The 21013-nt window shown below is 31.2% G+C and overlaps 4 protein-coding genes across 4 annotated transcripts; 3 read left to right on the forward strand and 1 right to left on the reverse strand.

Moving 5' to 3' along the window:
• Window positions 1–535: 535 nt before the first annotated feature.
• LOC11410301 (probable polygalacturonase At3g15720) lies at window positions 536–1894 on the forward strand. The gene is made up of 4 exons (XM_024773086.2): window positions 536–776; window positions 880–999; window positions 1570–1633; window positions 1774–1894. The coding sequence occupies exons 1-4, from the start codon at window positions 554–556 to the stop codon at window positions 1892–1894; spliced, it is 528 nt and encodes a 175-aa protein (XP_024628854.2). The 5' UTR covers window positions 536–553.
• Window positions 1895–3356: 1462 nt separating this feature from the next.
• LOC11406726 (sugar transporter ERD6-like 6) lies at window positions 3357–9516 on the forward strand. Its single transcript, XM_003629372.4, has 18 exons — window positions 3357–3696; window positions 3787–3849; window positions 4219–4308; window positions 4414–4473; window positions 4587–4652; window positions 4758–4823; window positions 4946–5021; window positions 5348–5412; window positions 5570–5662; window positions 5811–5891; window positions 6004–6088; window positions 8050–8096; window positions 8193–8255; window positions 8341–8400; window positions 8485–8550; window positions 8646–8705; window positions 8934–9048; window positions 9140–9516. Exons 1-18 carry the CDS (start codon window positions 3505–3507, stop codon window positions 9250–9252), a joined length of 1461 nt encoding a protein of 486 aa, XP_003629420.1. The 5' UTR covers window positions 3357–3504; the 3' UTR covers window positions 9253–9516.
• Window positions 9517–10179: 663 nt separating this feature from the next.
• On the forward strand, window positions 10180–15123 carry LOC11422581 (sugar transporter ERD6-like 6). Its single transcript, XM_003629371.3, has 17 exons — window positions 10180–10341; window positions 10451–10513; window positions 10694–10783; window positions 11488–11547; window positions 11710–11775; window positions 12339–12404; window positions 12511–12586; window positions 13069–13133; window positions 13222–13314; window positions 13412–13492; window positions 13777–13861; window positions 13962–14008; window positions 14113–14175; window positions 14277–14336; window positions 14414–14479; window positions 14575–14634; window positions 14776–15123. The coding sequence occupies exons 1-17, from the start codon at window positions 10180–10182 to the stop codon at window positions 15004–15006; spliced, it is 1434 nt and encodes a 477-aa protein (XP_003629419.2). The 3' UTR covers window positions 15007–15123.
• Window positions 15124–15991: 868 nt separating this feature from the next.
• LOC11408176 (2-hydroxy-6-oxononadienedioate/2-hydroxy-6-oxononatrienedioate hydrolase) lies at window positions 15992–19549 on the reverse strand. The gene is made up of 4 exons (XM_003629370.4): window positions 18820–19549; window positions 17238–17327; window positions 16591–16658; window positions 15992–16343 (listed from the first exon to the last, which is right to left on the reverse strand). Exons 1-4 carry the CDS (start codon window positions 19471–19473, stop codon window positions 16211–16213), a joined length of 945 nt encoding a protein of 314 aa, XP_003629418.1. The 5' UTR covers window positions 19474–19549; the 3' UTR covers window positions 15992–16210.
• Between the last annotated feature and the right edge of the window lie 1464 nt (window positions 19550–21013).

A 21013-nucleotide genomic window follows, 5' to 3' on the forward strand; every position in this document is an offset into this window, starting at 1 on the left:
ATGTGGCACCAATATCAATATTTTTACAAAGTGCAGGGACCAATACTAATAGTTTTGTGTTTTTTTTTAAAGAATATTAACAGAGGAATCAATGCCAATATTTTTACAAAGTGCATGGATCAATTCCAAACAAAAGAAGTGTAGGGACCAATGTCAAAATCTGATGAAAGTGCAGGGACTAAAGGCATATTTAAGCTATATTTTAATATTGTACATAGACCTTGTTTTGATTGAGCTTATGAAGAATAGCTTATGCAAAAATAAATAAGCTTTTATATTAATTCATAAGTTTTCACTAAGAAAATTTTATCTTCATAAGTTGTTTTTTCATAAACTACATAAACAAGCTTATAAATAACAAATAAAAGCATATTTATTCGCATAAGCTGTTTTGCATAAGCTCAAAATAAACTTAATTCAAACAGAGCCTTAAACAGACAAATTATTTTTTACATTGTATAGCACCTTAAAAAACTATTTTCCCCCAACAAATAGATTTGCATTCTCAAATAACTGATATAAATTTTAAGTGATTGTATATCATATTACTTTTATGTTGATGGTGCAGATATTATCTTTCTATGCCTGCAATGATCTTAGTGTTCGTAACGTGAGAATCACTAATAGCCCAGGAGCTCATGGAACCATAAATGGTTGCAACCGTGCAAAAATCTCCAATTTAGATGTTCAATCTCCTTCACATAGTCCCAACACCGATGGATTTGACATTTCTTCTTCCAAGAATATCTTGATAGAAGATTCCACTATTCGAACAGGTAATAAAGTTTATTTTTATCTTATAAACCTTAATTTAAGTATTTTGAGATGAGTTTAATATATATGTGCAATTTTAAAATGAGTTGGTTTTCTTATAAATAGGTGATGATTGTATTGCCATCAATGGTGGCTCCTCTTATATCTCTGTATCTCGTTTTAGAGCTGTTAAAACGGGCGGCTCGGCCCTAACGGGCTTTAGGCTTTATCGGGCTGGGACAAAAAGTCCGGTTAGAAAACGGGCTTGAAATATACTACCCGAGCTCGGCCCTACACGGGCCGCGAGCTAACGGGCCGGCCCGTATTAAAAATTACATTTTTTTTATATAAAAAAAGTACTATAAAATACTCCTATAGATTTTTTTATAAATAAATTTTTAATATGTTTAAATAATGTCTAGCACAAAAATAAATTGTAAACGTTTTCGTACACTAGTTGTAAACTAAAACGGCGAGAAAAACAATTTAAAATAAATTAGATATGTTATGGTTATAGATATTTACTTCCCTAAAAAAAATTATAAATATTTATATATTTGATCTTTAAAATTATAAATAACGAAACGAGTAAATATAATTTTATATTACATTCATATGTGTTAATTCATTGAATTTTCACTTTTATTTTTTACTTTGATAATCAACTAAATAAAGAATTATTTGAAAAATATATATAATTTATAGGATTTTTTGTTATGCGGGCTGTTTAGGGCTAAAAAGTCCTATTAAAATTCGAGCTCAATATTTAAGGCCCAAACCCTATAATTAATCGAGCTAAACGGGCCGGTCCATAAGGCCCGACCCGTTTTGACAGCTCTACTCGGGTTCGGGTTGCATGTGGACCAGGCCATGGGATAAGGTTATTCCATTTAATTGTATAACTCATATTTCCTTGAGATAATATTTATAAAAAGAAAATAGAGATTATATATATGCAGTATGATATTGTTATTATTTCAATATATTTGAGAAATCTTATAAAATGTGTGTATTAAACAGTATTGGGAGCCTTGGTAAAGGAAATTCTTATGAGACGGTTGAAGAAGTTAATGTACCAAACTGCAGCTTCACTAATACTACAAATGGAGCAAGAATCAAAACATTTCCTGTGAGTAACTAATATCTGGGTGAAAATTTATTATAATTCAGCAACTTATTTCTTCAGCTCAAATCATATAATTATGTAAATTTGAAACTAGTAAAATAAATTAATCATATTACATACATTAATACATTGACTCGTACATGTAAATTAGTAAATAACTGCAAATAAAATATACTTTAGGCACTAACTGAAAATAGTGATATTTTATAAACTTTTAGGCACTAATTGAAAATAGTGATATTTTAGAAACTAAATTGATTGTTTATTCTCAATTCCATATAACTACATGCTCTAGATGTCTCCTCTAAAACACAATAGGTTCAAATTTTAACACTAACATGACAATAACTTTTAAAACACCGGGGTTTTAAATTCCAATTCTAACTCAAGGGGTTCAAATTCTATCCATAATCATCTCTCATGTATGGATTTTCTCTTTGTAGGGTGGATCGGGTTATGCAAAAAAGATTACTTTTGAGCAAATTCAACTTACAAATGTTAAGAACACAATAATTATAGATCAACACTACGGCGGTAAAGTAGCAACGGTACATATTTTACTCTAAATTCATATATATATATATATATTGTCATTTCATATATGTGTTTTCCTATTTGAGGTAATAATATATCATAATTATGTTTTGAATTATGTGGGAATTATTAGGAATCGGCCGTGCAAGTGAGTTATGTGACATATCGTGGGTTTAAAGGATAGTATGCCGGTGATTTAGCCATTAATCTGGATTGTATGAGTTGTTTCAATGTTGTATTGGATCAAGTTTACATTTTCTCTTCTCAAGAGAAAAAAGAGTTTCATTCCTTTTGCAAAAACTTTCATGGAACAATTGGCTCCACTATTCCAAGAGTCTATTGCAAATAAAACGTTTGAATAATTAATTAGTTGCCATAGTAAAAAGTTATGTCATAATTGTATCACATATCAAGCTTCAATGATAGTTGTAAAAATTTATCAAGTTGCAATGTAATATACCATTTCTAATCAAATAAGCTTCAATGAACAATTTGATTGTATTTGGTAAAGATGCGTCTCTAGGACAAAGCTTCAAATTACATCAAAATAGAGAATGTATTCCATATATAAACGGCCGGTGTGATGTGGTAAAATAAAGAAGAGTGAAGATCAAATTTAATCCTTCATAATTTTTAATAGGTCGACAGATAATAAACTCAAACTAGTTTCTAACACTTTTATATCGAGGACAAATTGTTCACTTTTTCACTATGAATAATTTGTCTTTAACAACGGTGAAAAAAGTACAACATCTGCAAGTCAAACACAATCACCAAACTCAGTTCATTCACGTTTGCAGTAAATGGAAGCAAAGAGTTCAATCTTTTTTTAACCAAATGAAGCACAGAAAATTCCAAAAACACATGAATAATAAGATAAACATAACACATGAATAATAATAGTATATATCAAAATGATGATGACTACACATTGACGCAACACCACATGATAAGAACAACAATGTAACCAACCTTTCACAATTATTTTCCATTATTATTAACTCACTCTTCTTCTATTACACAGCTCAGCAACATCACGTTCCAAAAATCTTCTCTGAGACATTTTCACAAACACCTTTTGGGTTAAGAAGATGAGTTTCAGAGAAGAGAGTGGTGATGGAAGGGATCTTCAGAAACCGTTTCTTCATACGGGTAGTTGGTATAAAATGGGTTCAAGACAATCTAGTGTTATGGGTTCAACTACTTCTGTTATGCGGGATTCAGTTTCGGTTCTATTTTGTGTTCTTATTGCTGCTTTGGGTCCAATTCAATTTGGCTTCACGGTCTGTTTAGTTCAATTCATTCCCAATTTTGTCGGAATCAAGTGAAAAAAAGTTACTGATTTTGTGTTTTTTTTTTTTTTTTTTGGAAAGTGTGGATATTCTTCTCCGACGCAACAAGCTATAATCAATGATCTCAAGCTCTCTGTTTCAGAGGTTTTGTTTGTTTTTGTGCTTTATGGGTTTTAGTGGAAAGTAATTTTTCATTCTGATATGCCTGATCCCTTTCAAGTAGAATTGACTCTGACATGTTTGGTTGCTTTCCAGTAGAATTGATTTTGCCTCAATAGTTGATTCTACTTGAAGCTAGGATTTGTAGCTTTTGATTATAGAATTCATTTTTACACACAAATTTATAGTTCAACTCACTTTTACATGAATGTATCCAAACACAAATCACTTTGCCTTCAACTCAATTTTAGTAAGAATCAATTTTACATAATCAATTCCCTCAAAATCAATTATTGTTACCGCAGAACCAATGATTGTTGGTGTTTACTTACTTATGTTGTTGATATTGGATAGTTTTCTCTGTTTGGATCTTTATCCAATGTGGGTGCTATGGTGGGAGCTATAGCAAGTGGTCAGATAGCAGAATATGTCGGGCGCAAAGGGGTAAATTTTTCCTATTTGTTGGCAGTATTTGTTTGTTTCGAACTCATTCTGATATCCTGATAAGTGATTTTGCTGGTTTTTTTAATTGCTGTTTGAATGTTGCAGTCATTGATGATTGCTTCGATTCCCAATATAATAGGGTGGCTCGCCATTTCTTTTGCCAAAGTAAGTAGTACTGTTTCCAGGTGTCATCAGTGGTTTTGTTTTTATATGCTATGGTGGTTAGTTTGTATGTGTTGATCAGGGATTTTGTCTGATATGATCTGTTGGTTTTATAGGACTCTTCCTTTTTGTTTATGGGGAGACTGTTGGAAGGTTTTGGCGTTGGGATTATCTCTTATGTGGTAAAATTTGATCGCGTTTAGATATTTTTATTTCTTGAGCCTGTTTGCACGGTTGCTGATTGTTGAGTTTAAGCTGTCTGTGTAATGCCTTTTCCCCCTTTTTAGGTGCCTGTTTATATTGCTGAGATAGCACCTGAGAACATGAGAGGTAGCCTTGGATCGGTGAATCAGGTTGAAAAAATTGTTTCTGAATCTCAAGTCTTTTCTTTCCATTTTCTATATTAATTAAAGGGCGTGCCGGCGTGGAGGTATTGAATTTGGAATCTAATATTTATGTAATTTTTCTGGCTCAGCTCTCTGTTACAATCGGAATAATGCTTGCTTATCTGTTGGGCCTATTTGCCAACTGGAGGGTGCTTGCAATCCTAGGTAAAGTCCTAGTGATTTACTTGGCTAAGTTTTTGTTAATAGACAAATTGAACTCGTAGTGACCTTGTGGTAACACGTTTCATTAAGTTTTCGTATAAGCATATACAACAAAAATGCTTGGAGTATGCGTGTGTTCAGAGGAGGATCCAAATTTATTTATAGAATAAAACAGGGTCAGCCTGAGGGGAATAGTAAATACGTTTGGGTATAATTTGTGTATTTGACACCTTGTCCATAAAGTAAATTCCAAGTTGTACAGTAGTTTAGCTTTAATCTTTCGAAAAATTAATATGTACAACATATTTATGCCTTTTGTTCTATTACAGGAATTTTGCCTTGTACAGTATTAATACCCGGATTGTTTTTCATACCAGAATCTCCTAGATGGTTGGTATGGATCAAATGTTCTGCATTGTTCTGATTGAATTTTTGTACCTTTCTTCTTTGTTAATACACATATTCCCTCCAGAAACGGGATGGCAAAACACTACTCTTTCTAATTTTCTTTCTTCTTTTCTATTTTTCATTGGGCCGATGGGGAACTGTAGGCCAAGATGGGGATGATGGAGGAGTTTGAGACTTCATTGCAAGTGTTAAGGGGATTCGACACAGATATATCTGTTGAAGTACATGAAATTAAGGTATATGGCATAATTTCCTATTGTTGTATGGCTACCTTTTGCTAACCAAGTAAAATATAGAACAGTAAGCATACTGTGCACTTGATAGTATAATTTTAGAATGTGCATGTAAAAAAACATGCAATCCTAACTACTTTGCTTTTTCTAGAAAGCTGTGGCATCAAATGGAAAAAGAGCTACAATCCGGTTTGCAGATCTCCAAAGGAAAAGATATTGGTTTCCTTTATCGGTATAATGCATTCCCTTGATTCTGATTTCACGCAATCTTTCTTCCCAAGCTTGTCCTTGTGTAATTTATCTGAAAAGTCAAACATAGATTTTGACTAATTGAGTACCTGCAGGTAGGAATTGGATTACTTGTACTTCAGCAATTGAGTGGTATCAATGGAGTTTTGTTCTATTCAACTAGCATCTTTGCAAATGCAGGTTATCATTGAATTTTTTAGAATTTTAAAATACTATTTATATTTTTCATATTGAGTTGAGGGGAGGATGAGAGAACAGGGAAACGTAGGTGATAGTAGTTTAAAACCTTCAAATACTTTAAATAACCATGTGTAGCATAATACAACATGGTTTGAGATGTTAGAGATACATTGGAAAATTTATGTTTAATAGGCATAAACCTCCACTTATTTGTTGTGTTTCCATGTTATGGTTAGAATATATAAAAAGATATCTCAATATATCAATATTGTATCTTTATTGTATTTTAGAGCATCTTTGGTGATCTCTTGGGATTGTTTTCTATATTTACTTATTTGATTATAGTACAAGTTTGAACAGGGATTAGTGTTTTTTTTTTGAAGAAAGGGATTAGTGTTTTGTTCTTTTTAACACATTCAACACATAACCTCACATCAATTAAATACCTATATAGTCTCTCTCTCCATTTTTACTAAAATCCCTATAGTTGTTGCAACATGGTATTTGAGCTGCCATTGTGGAGGTTAGATAATTAGTCTTCATACCTTTAATCATCCAATTAAGAAGACATCCTATGTTAAAAATCTTTGATCAGGGTTGGTTTACATGTTTCTCTATTTAATTTCTTATTTAATTAGGATTAAGAATATAGTTTAAGTATAAACAGGAATGAGTGTTGTCTTTTGTAACACACCAACAAGTTTCAAATCAAGTCAGTTTTAAGTTGAGTATTTTGGTCCATTTGACTTGCTAAATAGTGAATAACTAAAGCAGGATACGAAATATTGTTCCATGTTTGATTTGTTTCTAAAATAGTCATGGGAATATGAAATCTAGAGGTGAGGTACAAGACAGAACTCTATAAATTTTATCACGTCACAAACTATGGGATAACTTTTTGTCCCAAGAACTACTTGACAAGACGAAGTATCCATCTTCTTCTACTCAGCAACCATTCTCCTCTTCCCCCTCCCCTATAGTAGAAAAGGTGGCAGAAAACATGCTTAGGTGATTTGGACATGTAGAAAGAAAATCTATAGATTCTGTAGTAAGGAGACTAGATCAGATGGAGGATAGTCATATCACTAGAGGCAGAGGAAGACCTAAAAAAACTATCAGAGAAACTATTAGGAAAGATTTTGAAATTAATGAGTTGGACGAAATATGGTGTATGATAGAACATTATGGCATAATTTGATCCATGTAGCCGACCCCACTTAGTGGGAAAAGCCTTGGTTGTTGATGTTGTTGTATTAGAATTAGAATAACGGCCATCCCGCTCTCCACTACTGTTAAATGTTGTTGGAAATTCCGCCTTAATTGCGGTCCGCCCCTAGTCGCCTAAATTGCGACCTTTGGTTAGCCTTCATTGCAGCCTCCAACACCTTCATTGGCTTTGAGGGGGTGGATTTAGTCCCACATCGGATAGATATCATTCTTGAGAAGAGTTTATAAAGAGGAGGCACTCCTCACCTTACAAGCCGGTTTTGTAAGGATGAGTTAGGCCCCAAATTTCAACAAATGTGTAGTATTTTTTTTCCCCAAAAGAAAATGTGTATTATGTTATATATTATATAATTACATACGATAATATTAGTAGGAAATAAATAATGTATAGTACAAAGACTATTGTAGTAAATTTCATGAAATTTTTTTGTTTGTGTTGTGAAGTGATCACCAAACTGTGTACTTGATAAAATCTTGTGTTGTGCGTCTGTGCGTCAAATGTGCCCTTAGTCTATAATCTCTATTCTCTGTATAATTTCAATGACTTTAGCTGGGTTTTTTATTCTAATGATGTGCTGTAGGTTTTTACCAAAAGGAATGTAAAGGACTACTTCCGTTCTGTTTTTACTATATATATTTCTTTCAGTGGTTTGGGTTAGAAACTAAAATGAGGTTTTAGATGACAGCCATAATACCCTCCTAGATCTAACTATTTGACTTCTATATTGTAACAGGAATTTCATCCAGCAATGCTGCTACCGTTGGACTTGGAGCAATTCAGGTTGCAAAATAAAGCCTGCACTACAAATTAGGTTTCATGTGAATTTATAAAGATACTATAGTGAATTCAATTCTCATAATCAGTATTCTTTTCCAGGTCATAGCTACTGGAGTAGCTACTTGGTTGGTGGACAAAAGTGGGCGGAGGGTGCTCCTAATAGTAAGTATGAAGTATCTTTCATTACTTCATTATACTGCAAGAAGCAAATGGAATTTAATATTTGAGATCCATTATAACTTTGCAGATATCCTCGTCTTTAATGACAGCCAGCCTTCTCGTTGTATCCATAGCATTCTATCTGGAGGTTGGTACAAGTAATTATAGTTTTGCTTAATTCAATTTCCAGAACTTGGCTATCCTTTTGACACCTTTATTACATTGATACCAGGGAGTTGTAGAAAAGGATTCACAATATTTCAGCATTTTGGGAATAATATCTGTTGTTGGCCTTGTGGTATCTTTCTTGACTCCGTTGGATTTTTGTGTGAAAGTTTTCAGATTTTAGTAATCATCATCAATTTTATCCTCTTTTTTTGTTTTTGTTTTAAGGTTATGGTAATTGGGTTCTCTCTAGGACTTGGACCAATCCCTTGGCTTATAATGTCTGAGGTATGAAATACTTTAGTATTCAGAAGCTAATAATCTGAAGAAGGATCAACTAATTGTTGCACTATTTACAATTTTAGTCAATGCTTACAATTTTCATCAGTATTTTTTGTTGTGAGTGCACCATCCTGCTTTTGGCATTGAATTATGGTTGCAGAAGTCAAGTTAATTTGTGTTTATTGAACATATTGAAGTGTATGTAATTTCTCACTTGTTAATAATCCTTCACAGATACTTCCAGTGAATATAAAGGGTCTTGCTGGCAGTACAGCAACCATGGCTAATTGGCTAGTAGCGTGGATCATCACAATGACTGCAAACTTGCTTTTGACTTGGAGCAGTGGAGGTTTGTGTTTGGTTTTTTTTGTTGTTGTCATGATTCATGCATCTCTTGTATACTTGTCGATATAATGCTTTTTTCTTTTGGTTGTTTACAGGGACATTCTTAATCTACACAGTGGTAGCTGCTTTTACTGTTGTATTTACGTCACTATGGGTGCCTGAGACCAAGGGAAGAACATTGGAAGAAATACAGTTTTCCTTAAGATAGAGTATGTTTTGGGAGAGCATTCCGGCACGAAATTATGTGTGTATGATATCATGTATTTTTATAGTCCTGTGTATTCGTTAAGTTTTCTGTTTTCTGTAGCAAATGTAAGAAGGAACAATAATCAGTGCATTGCTTATTTTTTTTAATGTACAAGCTGCTGTGGGAAAAATATATAATAGTCAAAGAATGAGAAGGAAACTTGTTTTCTAGTCTTAGGATAGCCTCACAATTTGCCAAGTTCATTTGTATTACGAGTTACATTATGCCTCGGTTATTGGGAAGAAGGAAAGTGCTTGATGCACCCATAGATATGGGGCACTCCAAGTTAATAGAGTGAATAGGTTACAACATTGGTAGATGGTGCAATCTTGTTGCATTTTCTGTCTGTAATCCATATATATCAAATTAAGAAACTGTAATGATGAAATAAGAACTGTTTGAGTTAGTATGATATGATTATTTACATCACATGTTTTCAGTTGGTAGTTACTATACTTTCCTTCAATGGGAAGAAAGAAAGAAAAAAACAAGAAGAAAGAATGACTATCCTTCCGGTTGAATTTTCTTCTGAATTCTCATTAATTAACATGCTCATATCATGTTCAAATAATCCCAACCACACGACAGGATCTTGATCTGATTATAACAATGAAACATTAATTACATGCATCCTTTTTTGACGGGTGACAGTGGATATGGTCAAATGATATCATTTGATTTCCACATTTGTCGTATGTCCAAGTGACGCAGACAAATCTCTAGAACCACAAACTATAATAAGCATCTCAGATCCTGTTTGTTACTGCTTAATCACCTTAATTTTTTAATTAGTGTTTTCTACTAACACAACACCTTAATTAATTAATTCAAGGTTCAAACTCATCAACCAACAATAATTTGATCTTGTACATAGAGAGAGCAATGCCTATGGGGAAAGACTATGATGATGTTAGGAAGCCATTTGTCAATAACAACAACTTTTTTTTGAAAGATATCAATAACAACAATAATAATGCTGGATCTGGTTCTTTTTATATTGTGCTATGTGTTCTCATTGTAGCTTTGGGTCCTATCCAATTTGGTTTCACGGTGCTTAATCAATGCATTATTCCTTTTGGTTTATATACTACCATGCACATGCTTTTAATGATTAATTTATTTTGGATATACCTGTTTTTTATAATGTTTATCCATATAGTGTGGCTATTCTTCACCAACTGAAGCAGATATGATTCAAGATCTTAATCTCACAATTTCACAGGTATTATGGATTTTTCTTCAAAACTTGTTATAACTATAAAAGTATATTTTAAGTGAAGAACAACACCAAAAAAATAGTTTTAAAAAAATAACCTAAGTTTTGTCTCTTTCATATTTTTTTTCTTCTAACTAAGTTTGTTTTATATCACATTATTAGTAACGTTTTGAATTATCCCAACAGTTTTCATTGTTTGGTTCATTAGCCAACATTGGTGCAATGGTGGGAGCAACAGTCAGTGGTCAAATAGCAGGATACTTTGGGCGTAAGGGGGTATATTATACCATGATATGATCTAACATATTCACATTTTTTTGTTAATTTTGTTTAGAACTTCCTTTTGAATTTTTTTTTACTCATTTGAAAAAAATGCTAACAAGGTTTATTTTAACTTCAAATTTCTTATTATTATATTAGGATTAAATGCATTTTTAGTTTTTTTTTTTTTTCATTCATTTGTTCGTGATTTTAGTCTCCTCATTTCTAAATAAAAAAAATATATATGCTCCAATTTTCAAAATGTTTCTTCACTATTGAATTTAGGTTAACTAAAGAAGTACCCTTTCTTTTCAAAAAATGGAAGTGTTTTAGTTTCTTTTTTTTGAAGAAAAAATGGAAGTGTTTTAGTTGTATCATGTATTTCATCCGTATATATTCTCAACGTAAATAGTTTTTACACTATCGATTAATTATAACCTCCAGATCATAAAAATCAATTGTCTTTAAACATAACTATTTTTAAAATCACATATAAACAATTGTGATTTGTTGATAGTGTAAAACTTATACATAATGATATATTAAAATTAAACATACTTATTTACTCTGGGATTTTATTTATTTACAAACAAATGGAATCAAATTCTTCTTAAAATAAATCAAAATTTTCTTTTAGTCTCCTAAAACTTTAGGCATTATTATTTATCTTGGAAATTTTTTGATTTTGAAATGTATCTTTGTGGAATGTTAAATTGCAGTCACTAATAGTCGCAGCAGTCCCAAATATATTTGGATGGCTAGCCATTTCCATAGCCAAAGTAAGTACTAATAACATGTGTAGTTTTTTGTACCAAGAAAAACCATGTCTAGTTTTGTCAACATAAGGAAAAAAAAACGTAGTTTGTTACCATGAATGTGGTTTTCAACAAGCAAATTTCTTACTTCCTAATGACAAGTTATTTGTTTACTCCTTTTTCTAGGACTCGTCGCTTCTATATATGGGAAGGTTGTTGGAAGGTTTTGGAGTGGGGATAATATCTTATGTGGTAATCTTCATTTCCTATATCTTTTCATTTCTTCATTATATAATACTTAGCCTTATCATATTATATTCACTTTTATTTAACAGTTTTTTTATAGGAGAATTGTACGTGGTTAATTTGTTATAGGAGTATATTGTATATCACCAAAAAAAAGTTAGAGGAGTATAATGTGATTTGTTAATAGTAGAGATTGAGTCCGGAACCTCATGCATAATACTCATTCGGTGTTTATTCAACAAAAAAAACTCATTTAGTGTTTGTTAACTCATGTTACTATAAGCACATCAATTGATTTCTTGCTTTGCAAGCAATCATATAGTATAAATGGAAACTGAAAGAATAGAATGAAGCAATTAGAGAGAGAAGAGAGCTTGTTGTAACGTGGTTTACAACTTATATTTATACAAACATGACTTGTAGGTCAAGTTATTAGAGTTAACTAACCAAAGTCTAACAAATGCTTAACCAAAATTGAAAATCAGTTTTATAACTAACTTTTATTATTATTGATTAACTATCTAATAGTTACCAAGGCTATTTTGATTTTGATTTTTTGGTTTGTTTAGGTACCTGTCTATATAGCAGAAATATCACCGCGAACCATGAGGGGTAGCCTAGGATCTGTGAACCAGGTTGGTTTTATGTTGCTTTGAAACAGAGAATTACATCACATGCGTTCATTTTTATTATTATTCTCATTAATTTGATACGAATATTTTTTATGTTGTTTTCTTGTAGCTATCAGTTACAATTGGGATCATGCTGGCTTATTTGTTAGGCATGTTTTTCAAATGGAGAACGCTATCAATATTAGGTTAATTCTTTATCTTATATCGATTGAAGTTGTATCGAGGTTACATTGTAAGGTTGGATGTATATATATATATGCTTCGGACACCATCATTTAATGAGTTAACTTCTGAGAGTTAGATTCAAGCTCATTTGATATAATATCAGAGTTGGTTAAAGACGACAATGTGAGAATTGAGTCTAGGACCCACGCTAAGCATAAGGGTGGACGAAGTTGTATTAAGGTCGCATTGTCAAGGTTCTCTTTTATATACGTATATAGGTTGCAGTACCCTAATCTTACAAGCTAATAGCTAGCTTTTGAGATTGATATTCAAAGTCCATCTAATAATATCTAATGCAAAATTACAATACATTACCATTTTCTATTATCATATTCTTTAATAGAAACTGGAATATGCAATTTTTCAACACTCTTTTTCAGCTAATGAAAAAGGAAACTAAAACGGATTTATCGATGAATCATTTCTCTGTTTTGTTTTGCAGGAATTTTACCATGTGCAATATTAATACCCGGGTTGTACTTCATTCCAGAATCACCTAGATGGTTGGTATGCATCATATTCATTCATTTGATGTATATACTACACTATTACCTATTTTTGTCACACTTTATTTTATTTTATTTTAAATGTATAGGCCGAAATGGGAATGATGGATAAATTTGAATCTTCACTACAATCTTTACGAGGACCCAAGGTTGATATTAATATTGAAGCACAAGAAATACAGGTGCTTAATTAATCTCCTATTATTACTATATATAGTGCCAAAATTGGGCTAACTTTACTTCATTGGACCTTTTTAATGAGAAATGTTATCATGTAAGGGGTCATTGGCATCGAATAACACAACAGATACTGTACGCATAGCTGATCTTAAGAAGAGAAGATATTGGTTTCCTTTGATGGTATGAATTCTATTTATTTTTTGGGCGATTTAATTCATATGTACTTTTATAGTAAAGATTTCTTATACCATCAATAAATTATAACTATCAAATCTTTAAAAAATATTTGACTATAGTCGTAACCATTTATAAAACTAAAATGTTTGGCGTACACGGTCATATCGGGGTATACACCTCGAGAGAAAAAGAGAAAGGAGAAGATATACTATGATGGATTCTGATTTATCAACTGTTCAACAAATCCATATAACTTGCGGCAACTGAGTTCATGCACAATGTTGCAGGTAGGTGTAGGATTGCTTGTGCTGCAACAACTTTCTGGTATCAACGGTGTATTTTTCTATGCAAGTAAAATCTTTTCAAGCGCAGGTAATCAACTATATCTTTTCACCAACTGACCTTTTTTTTTTTCTTTCCATTTTTATAGACAAATGTTAGTTTTTTAATTTATTCATGGTATAATTAATAGGAATTTCATCCAGCAATGCTGCTACATTTGGGCTAGGAGCTATTCAGGTAAAAAGCTATACATGTTCTACAATAGATTCGGCTTCATATGAGTATCGAATAATCGAAATATCAATAACAAAAATCATTCACAAACTTTTTTAATTATGCAGGTTGTAATGACTGGGGTTGCTACTTGGTTAGTAGACAGAAGTGGTAGAAGAGTGCTTCTTATAGTAAGTATTAAGACAAATTTATTTATCATAAATTTCTATCAAAACTATTTAAATTTAAAAATCATTAACCATTTTAGTTAATTTTTATTAATCTCTTGTAGGTATCTTCCTCTGTGATGACTGTTAGCCTACTGCTTGTTGCTACAGCATTTTATCTACAGGTTGGTAATTAATCACATCTCTTGAAATTTAATTCAATTTTTACACTAAATAATTGATGTTATTTAATTGAACTCAGGGAGTTGTAACAAGTGGCTCTGACCTTTATAGAATGATGGGGATGCTCTCTGTTGTGGGACTTGTGGTATGAAATTTATTGATTTGCCATATGTTTCTTTTGTGTGAGGGTTTAATTTTTTTATTATATTGTCAAATTAACTATTTACTGATTGTTTTTAGGCTTTGGTAATTGGTTTTGCTCTTGGCATTGGACCAATCCCTTGGCTTATAATGTCTGAGGTATGCACAAAGACCTATTTCCACTTGCTGAATTTAAATATGGTTCTGGCTTCAATTTTATAATGTCATAACTCATATATTATTACAAGGTATGCCACTGCATGTGGTAATTGATAAATTAATTAATGGTTTGGTTTTCAGATACTTCCACCAAATATTAAGGGGCTTGCTGGAAGTGCTGCAACATTTTTGAATTGGTTCACTGCCTCTCTGATCACCATGACTGCACACTTTCTTCTAGATTGGAGCAATGCAGGAACATTTACAATTTATGCAATTTTTTCTGCCATCAACGTTGCTTTTGCTCTACTTTGGGTTCCTGAGACCAAGGACAGAACATTGGAAGAAATTCAGGCATCGTTTATTAGATAATTTTCATGATTAATTATTTTATTCTATATATAATTTATGTGTGACCATTAAGTTTTGGTACACACAAATCCATTTGTGTTACATTGGTCTTGTATAGGAAAATCTGGAAAAGAATCCTCTCTGTTAATTGAACTCATGCTGTCACCAATCTCGACTGTCAAATGTAAAATTAACGGTTGTTTATTGCAACATTGTTATGATTTTATCCGCATCGACAATTATGTTATCTTACACAAGGCAATTATCTTGAACATGTAAATTTTACCTGCATAATAATAACTAGACAAAATTTATGTATAGCAAATGTCTACCATTATTTGAGTTATGTTAACAATATACAGCGAAAAGATAATCACAGAAGCACAGTGAATTGTTTTTTTTTTTACCAATTATCAAACTTTGACTACCCATATGTTCACCATGATTTTCAAAAGTGTCATTTTACTTAAATAGTGCCGCGTCATTTTGTGATGGATTTCGGAAGAAAAAATTCGCTGAATGTAGCATTGCAGCATTGCTCTTTAGTCAAATTTATTTGGATTTCAACATCATTTTTAACCAATACAAAAATGTATATCGTAGAGAGTTTATAAGAAAATGTGTTGTTAGCATTACTCGTTAAAGATTTGGATTAATCTCAATAAGAAAATGAACTTCCTTCTGTATAATCGAAATTTTTGTCTTTATACGCCAATATGCTATCAAATGTGGGGTGTAAATTCACGATATATCCTTTTAAAATGAATATACAGCCTCCCTATACATAAGTAGGAAATCTGGGAAGAATGTTTTAGTTAATTTTGAAACAAAGGATTGTTATATTAAATTAAATCCTTAAAAAGAAAGTTATCAATTTATCCCATCTCAAAACGAATTTATAATTAAACTTCCAAAATATTAAGAAAGTGTGTTTTGCTCAAAACTAATGTACTAAAAGGAGAGGAAGGAACAATATATCACACAATTAAAATCATCTTATTATATATCAAAGGAATAAAATATAATGAATATATCAAAGGTGTTGGTCTAGATGAAGGAACTAGACTTCAACAACGTGTGATGAACTAAAATTCAAATATCGACTGGAAAAAAAAAAAAATACCCACTTTTATAATGTCTTGATTGACTTATGTGAAGGGAACTAAACCAAAGAAAATTAAAATATACAGTTAATTTTACAATTAATCAACTCCATTTTAATTCATTAAGCTTCATTTGACGCCAAGAAGGAAGCAATAAACTTCTTGAGACATCTATTGTAGACACATGGTCGCTCCAAGTGAACAAGGTGACCAGCTTTCTTTATACCTTCAAACGTTGCGCCATCTCCTAGTTGCCTATCATTTGGTACATAAGAAATATCATACATACATAGTTATCAACTATCCAATATATAGAGAAGAATATTGTCATGTAAATTTTTTTTGTCAGGTAGTTCGAACTCCGACCCCTGTATATAACAATGCATGTCCCTGTCAACTGAGCTATACTCACGGGGACATATTGTCATGTAAATTAAATAGACATCAATACCATCTCTATAATTCTTGTATATGTGGAGTATATAAAGAGGTAGAGACTTACTCTTTCATATTTTGAGCAAGTTCCAATTTGAAAATTTGATCATTTTCGCCCCATAGAAGATGTATCCTCTGCAAAGCCATGATTAATGAGTAAAAACATACTAGGAGTATATATGATCAAAGCAATAGGGTTATAAAAAAAAAGCATGTACAATACAACCAAAATGTGGTTGAATGAATGAAGTCATAAAAAAATTTAGATAATTAAAAATTCTAAGCAATCTTGACACTTTAACTGAATTTCCATATTCATAAGTATTTTTTTTAGTGGACAAAGTAATTACTGGTTTAATGTTGGGTGATTTTTATAATGTCATGAATTTTGAAGGAAAAATAGAAATATCAAAAGAAATGTGGTTCCAAATTCCAAATAAGAATTCTAAATATTTGGGTCAAAAGGACGAGGGATTGAAAAAATTATAAAGACCAATTTATAAAATGAGGGAATTTCAAAGTATTATTCAAGATTTTCTTCAAAAAGAAAAAAGTATATTCAAGATTCTCTAAATTCAGCTTTAACAAAATGACTCATGAAACACATTTAAAAAAAAATAAAAAATCCAAATTTATATTTCAAACAAATATTTCACATAGAATTTGAATTACAAACTAAAATTATATTATCTCCTTATAACAAAATTATATTACCTGGGAGAAATTTGGAATACTGACGTCTTTATTGCTAATTACTAAACCATCTAATAGCTCACCTCGTTCTTTCCTATTTGTGAACATCACCTACAATAATCCACGTAGTTAAAGTCATATATACAATTCACCAAAAAAAAAAAAAAAAGCATACGTAATAGACAAAACTACTTTTTTATGAGTATTATATTACAAAAAATATATATATTTTAACAAGATGAAATTACAACTTTCAAACATGGCGTCATTAGGCCGCTCAACAACCTAAAACTCAACTCAGATGCATTTTTTTAGGCAAAACCAACCATGTGCAATCAATTTCATTATTCAACTACCACCAATTCTCCAACTCCAAAATTTTAAACGTGAAATTATTCGTCCTCTCCAAGTTTTTCTTTTTTTCATGTCTCTCGTGCCATATCAATCTCACTATTTAATCAAAAAAAAGTTGAATCAATAAATCGTAACACTTCCTGCTTTAACTAATAAGCAGACTGGTTGATTCAGATTACTTTGAAAGTAAGATATGATGAACATATTCATCTAATTGTAGATGTAGAAATAACTTTCTTATAGTCAAGGATATTGCATATAATATATGTAAGAGATGAAGTTCCAACCTCAAAAACACCATTGAACTTTTAGTCATTGAATTATTTGACTTATAAAATTTGATCTTTTTAATATATAACAAAGTTTGATCTAATCTAAATCTAACGTAAACTAGATCATATACCACCTCTGTCAATCAACCTAAAATATTTTCACTATATAGTTGTATGAGACATTATTACTTTATTTTTGGGTAAACAATCCAACTTTATTATTATTAGGTAAAGTTAGTTGAACTAAGCATCACTGCTTTAATTTGTTTTAAAAAAAAAAATGCCTCATTCTTATCTTTATACTCCATTTATGGTCATGTCGTGTTATTTACTTGTCTAATATCGAACCAATCGTTATCACAGCTTGAATTTATTTTAGAGTATATGTGTAGTCAAATTTAGCTACGAAACACGAAAGTATCAACCGAGAACAGTTGTTTTCTATCATTGTACTTATTTGAGTGCAATTTATATGAACATAAAAATATTTGTTTATAACAGTGACGTGAGCTAGAGAGATACATGTTATCATTAATGTTAGTACTATTTTAAAAACCTAAGAAATAAATCCTCCAGCAATGAAGAAATTAATAAAGTGATGGGTACAAAAATAATAAGTCGTGTTTGGGAGACAACCTACAATAAATTGTAGTTTTTTCTTCCACCGCAGTGTAACATATGTGCTCATGAATAGTGCTACTGAGTTTGAACCTATTTTGAGGGATGGGGGTATTTGGTGTTAGGAGTCTAAAAACTGTGTGCTGTTTTCCAACTATACTTTTATCATAACACCATTTTATTTTCCACAATACGTGTGAAATTCTATAAACTAAAATACTACGCAATCAATTTAAATACAATGTCAAAATATGAAAAGAGAAAAAAAAACATTACTACAATACAACAGCTATATTTTCTCAAATTTCATTTGTTTAATCAAAAGATTTTACTGAAGAAAACTAGGGTTACATACATACCTCAAGAAAGTCTTTGTGTAAACGATCCGGGAACCAAAGTTTTTTATAAGCAGCAACAGATAAAAGTGCTTTAAGTCCTTTAACAGAATTAGGTAACAAAAGCTCAGAAGAAGAAGAAAATCCAAGTTCTTGCAATGAACTAACACTGATAGAATCAGTCATAGCCAAAATGGATCCAGATATAACCAAAGCTTGAACCAAATCAGGATACATCTCAGCCATTTTAAAAGCCACCATTCCACCGTAGCTAAAACCAACAACAATACATTTTTCAACACCAAGTTTCCTTAAAGCAATGGCCAAACACTCTGCTTGAAACCTAGGTGATCTTTCTGTTTTGTCTGTGGTAGAACCTCCGAAGAATAGAAGATCTGGAACATAAACAGCGTACTTTTTTGTTAATGCACCAACTTGAAACTGCCATGTTACTATTCCTTCAGAGGCAAAACCATGGACTAGAACAACCACTGGTTTATTTGTTTTTGCAGTGATTTTGGGTTTTTCTTCTTTTTTCTTTGGCTTTGTTATGGTCTCTGAAGGTACCCAAAAATTCATTGTTGTTCCTGATTCTATCTCTACTGTGTAGGGACGTATCCCTGCCATTTTCATTAGCCCATGCATCAATGGTTTCTGTGCTGCCACAAGATTCACCATGATTTCTATTTCTCACTACCCTATGTGGTTAAGCAAGGAAGTTACGTTGATGAATGATGCATATAGGAAGAGTGTTTTATTTATATACTTATACACCAGTAAGGAGAAATACTTGGTTGGACACAACCACAAATCAAAAGTATTTGGACGCACACACATAAATAATAAAATTTAAATGAAAAATAATTAAGTCATATCACTTAATATCGTTGATCACTTCTAAATTTTATCGTCCATGTGTGTACCTAAATGAATTTTATTTAGGTTTGTGACTATGTAAGAATTGATCGTAAGTAAGAAGATACTTACTCTTGTCAATGTTTATAATAGTAAGAAGGAAAACCAGAAAACAACAAAAAATCAATGCAATTTAATATTATCGTAACTTTTTAAATATTTTTACAATACTTATATATCCTTAGAAAAAGTTGTGAAAAAATAAATATATCAACTAATATAAAAAAACTCTTTTAAATAATAATTACATCTTTAAAATTGTGAAATTCTTATAAGATAGTACAAGTTAAGAAGTTAAAAATAGAATTAAAATATAAATTTTGTTTTAAAAAGATAAATTTTTAAATATCTTATTTTTCAAAAAAAATATTATCTTTTAATTTTTTTAACTTATGCATTAAAAATTTAAGACACAAGTTAATATTTTCCTTCTTATAAATATGAACCAAAAAAATTAAAATTATTTTTTATAATAAAGACGTGAAGAATTATTATACGTATAAGATAAGACACCTAGGTTAGTGGGGTTTGGTGATGGGTTGTTATCAGTTGGCATAAGTTGGAAACCTATTTATGACAAGAAATTTTGTTTTCAGAGATAACGCCGCAAACGGTGTCCAGCATTTTGTTCACAAAGACTAAATCGCTACTATTTTATAGTATTTGAAATTATAAGGATAGATAAATTAGTGCAGTTTGGTTGAGGCGATGAGCGGTGAGTTTTGTTGTTGAAATCATAAAAGTGTATGTTTTTGTTAAAATTGTTGTGGAAAATGTGATTCTCACAATCTCATTCAAAAAAAACACTGAACCTTTTAAATTTATGAACAAATTTGGTGATGTTTCGGAGGCAAATCGAAAGCAATGAGATGATAACAACTCTAACTCTCTTGAGCTTAAGCAAAAAATAAAATAAAATAGTAAAATAGTTGTGAAATTTCAAGGCAAAGATTAACGGCAAACAATGAGTTTACTATTTCACGGTAGCATATAAACTGAGTTAACGGCAAACAATACTCTCTATCTTGTAATAAAAATTTCTATTTGTAAAAAAAGTTATTTCAAACTAATTGTCATTTTTAATGTAACATTAATACTTTTTCAACTATACTCTTTAATTAACATTATGTGTATCACTTTGAAGTTATTATTTTCACTTTACATTATTTTATAATAAAAATTGCTATTTGTAAAAAAAAGTTTTTTTTTTGTGGTGGTCGGGGTTTGAACCTCAGACCTTGCATATTTTATGCATTGTCCATACCAACTGAGTTAGGCTCTGTAACATTAAATACTTTTTCAG

This window comes from Medicago truncatula, chromosome 8, assembly GCF_003473485.1.
Source record: "Medicago truncatula cultivar Jemalong A17 chromosome 8, MtrunA17r5.0-ANR, whole genome shotgun sequence".
Classification (NCBI taxonomy): Eukaryota; Viridiplantae; Streptophyta; class Magnoliopsida; order Fabales; family Fabaceae; genus Medicago; species Medicago truncatula.

Bases quoted from the DNA above. Each gene is read 5' to 3' on its own strand.
- LOC11410301 (XM_024773086.2), top strand. From the start codon at position 554: ATGTTGATGGTGCAGATATTATCTTTCTATGCCTGCAATGATCTTAGT. The intron at 777-879 runs GTAATAAAGTTT...TCTTATAAATAG, and splicing joins AGATTCCACTATTCGAACAG to GTGATGATTGTATTGCCATC. The intron at 1,634-1,773 runs GTTATTCCATTT...TGTATTAAACAG, and splicing joins GGACCAGGCCATGGGATAAG to TATTGGGAGCCTTGGTAAAG.
- LOC11406726 (XM_003629372.4), top strand. From the start codon at position 3,505: ATGAGTTTCAGAGAAGAGAGTGGTGATGGAAGGGATCTTCAGAAACCG. The intron at 5,892-6,003 runs GTATAATGCATT...GAGTACCTGCAG, and splicing joins GATATTGGTTTCCTTTATCG to GTAGGAATTGGATTACTTGT. The intron at 8,256-8,340 runs GTAAGTATGAAG...ATAACTTTGCAG, and splicing joins GGCGGAGGGTGCTCCTAATA to ATATCCTCGTCTTTAATGAC.
- LOC11422581 (XM_003629371.3), top strand. From the start codon at position 10,180: ATGGGGAAAGACTATGATGATGTTAGGAAGCCATTTGTCAATAACAAC. The intron at 12,405-12,510 runs GTTGGTTTTATG...GTTTTCTTGTAG, and splicing joins GCCTAGGATCTGTGAACCAG to CTATCAGTTACAATTGGGAT. The intron at 14,176-14,276 runs GTAAGTATTAAG...AATCTCTTGTAG, and splicing joins GTAGAAGAGTGCTTCTTATA to GTATCTTCCTCTGTGATGAC.
- LOC11408176 (XM_003629370.4), bottom strand. From the start codon at position 19,473: ATGGTGAATCTTGTGGCAGCACAGAAACCATTGATGCATGGGCTAATG. The intron at 16,659-17,237 runs GTAATATAATTT...ATGGCTTTGCAG, and splicing joins GTATTCCAAATTTCTCCCAG to AGGATACATCTTCTATGGGG. The intron at 16,344-16,590 runs GTAAGTCTCTAC...ACCAAATGATAG, and splicing joins CTTGCTCAAAATATGAAAGA to GCAACTAGGAGATGGCGCAA.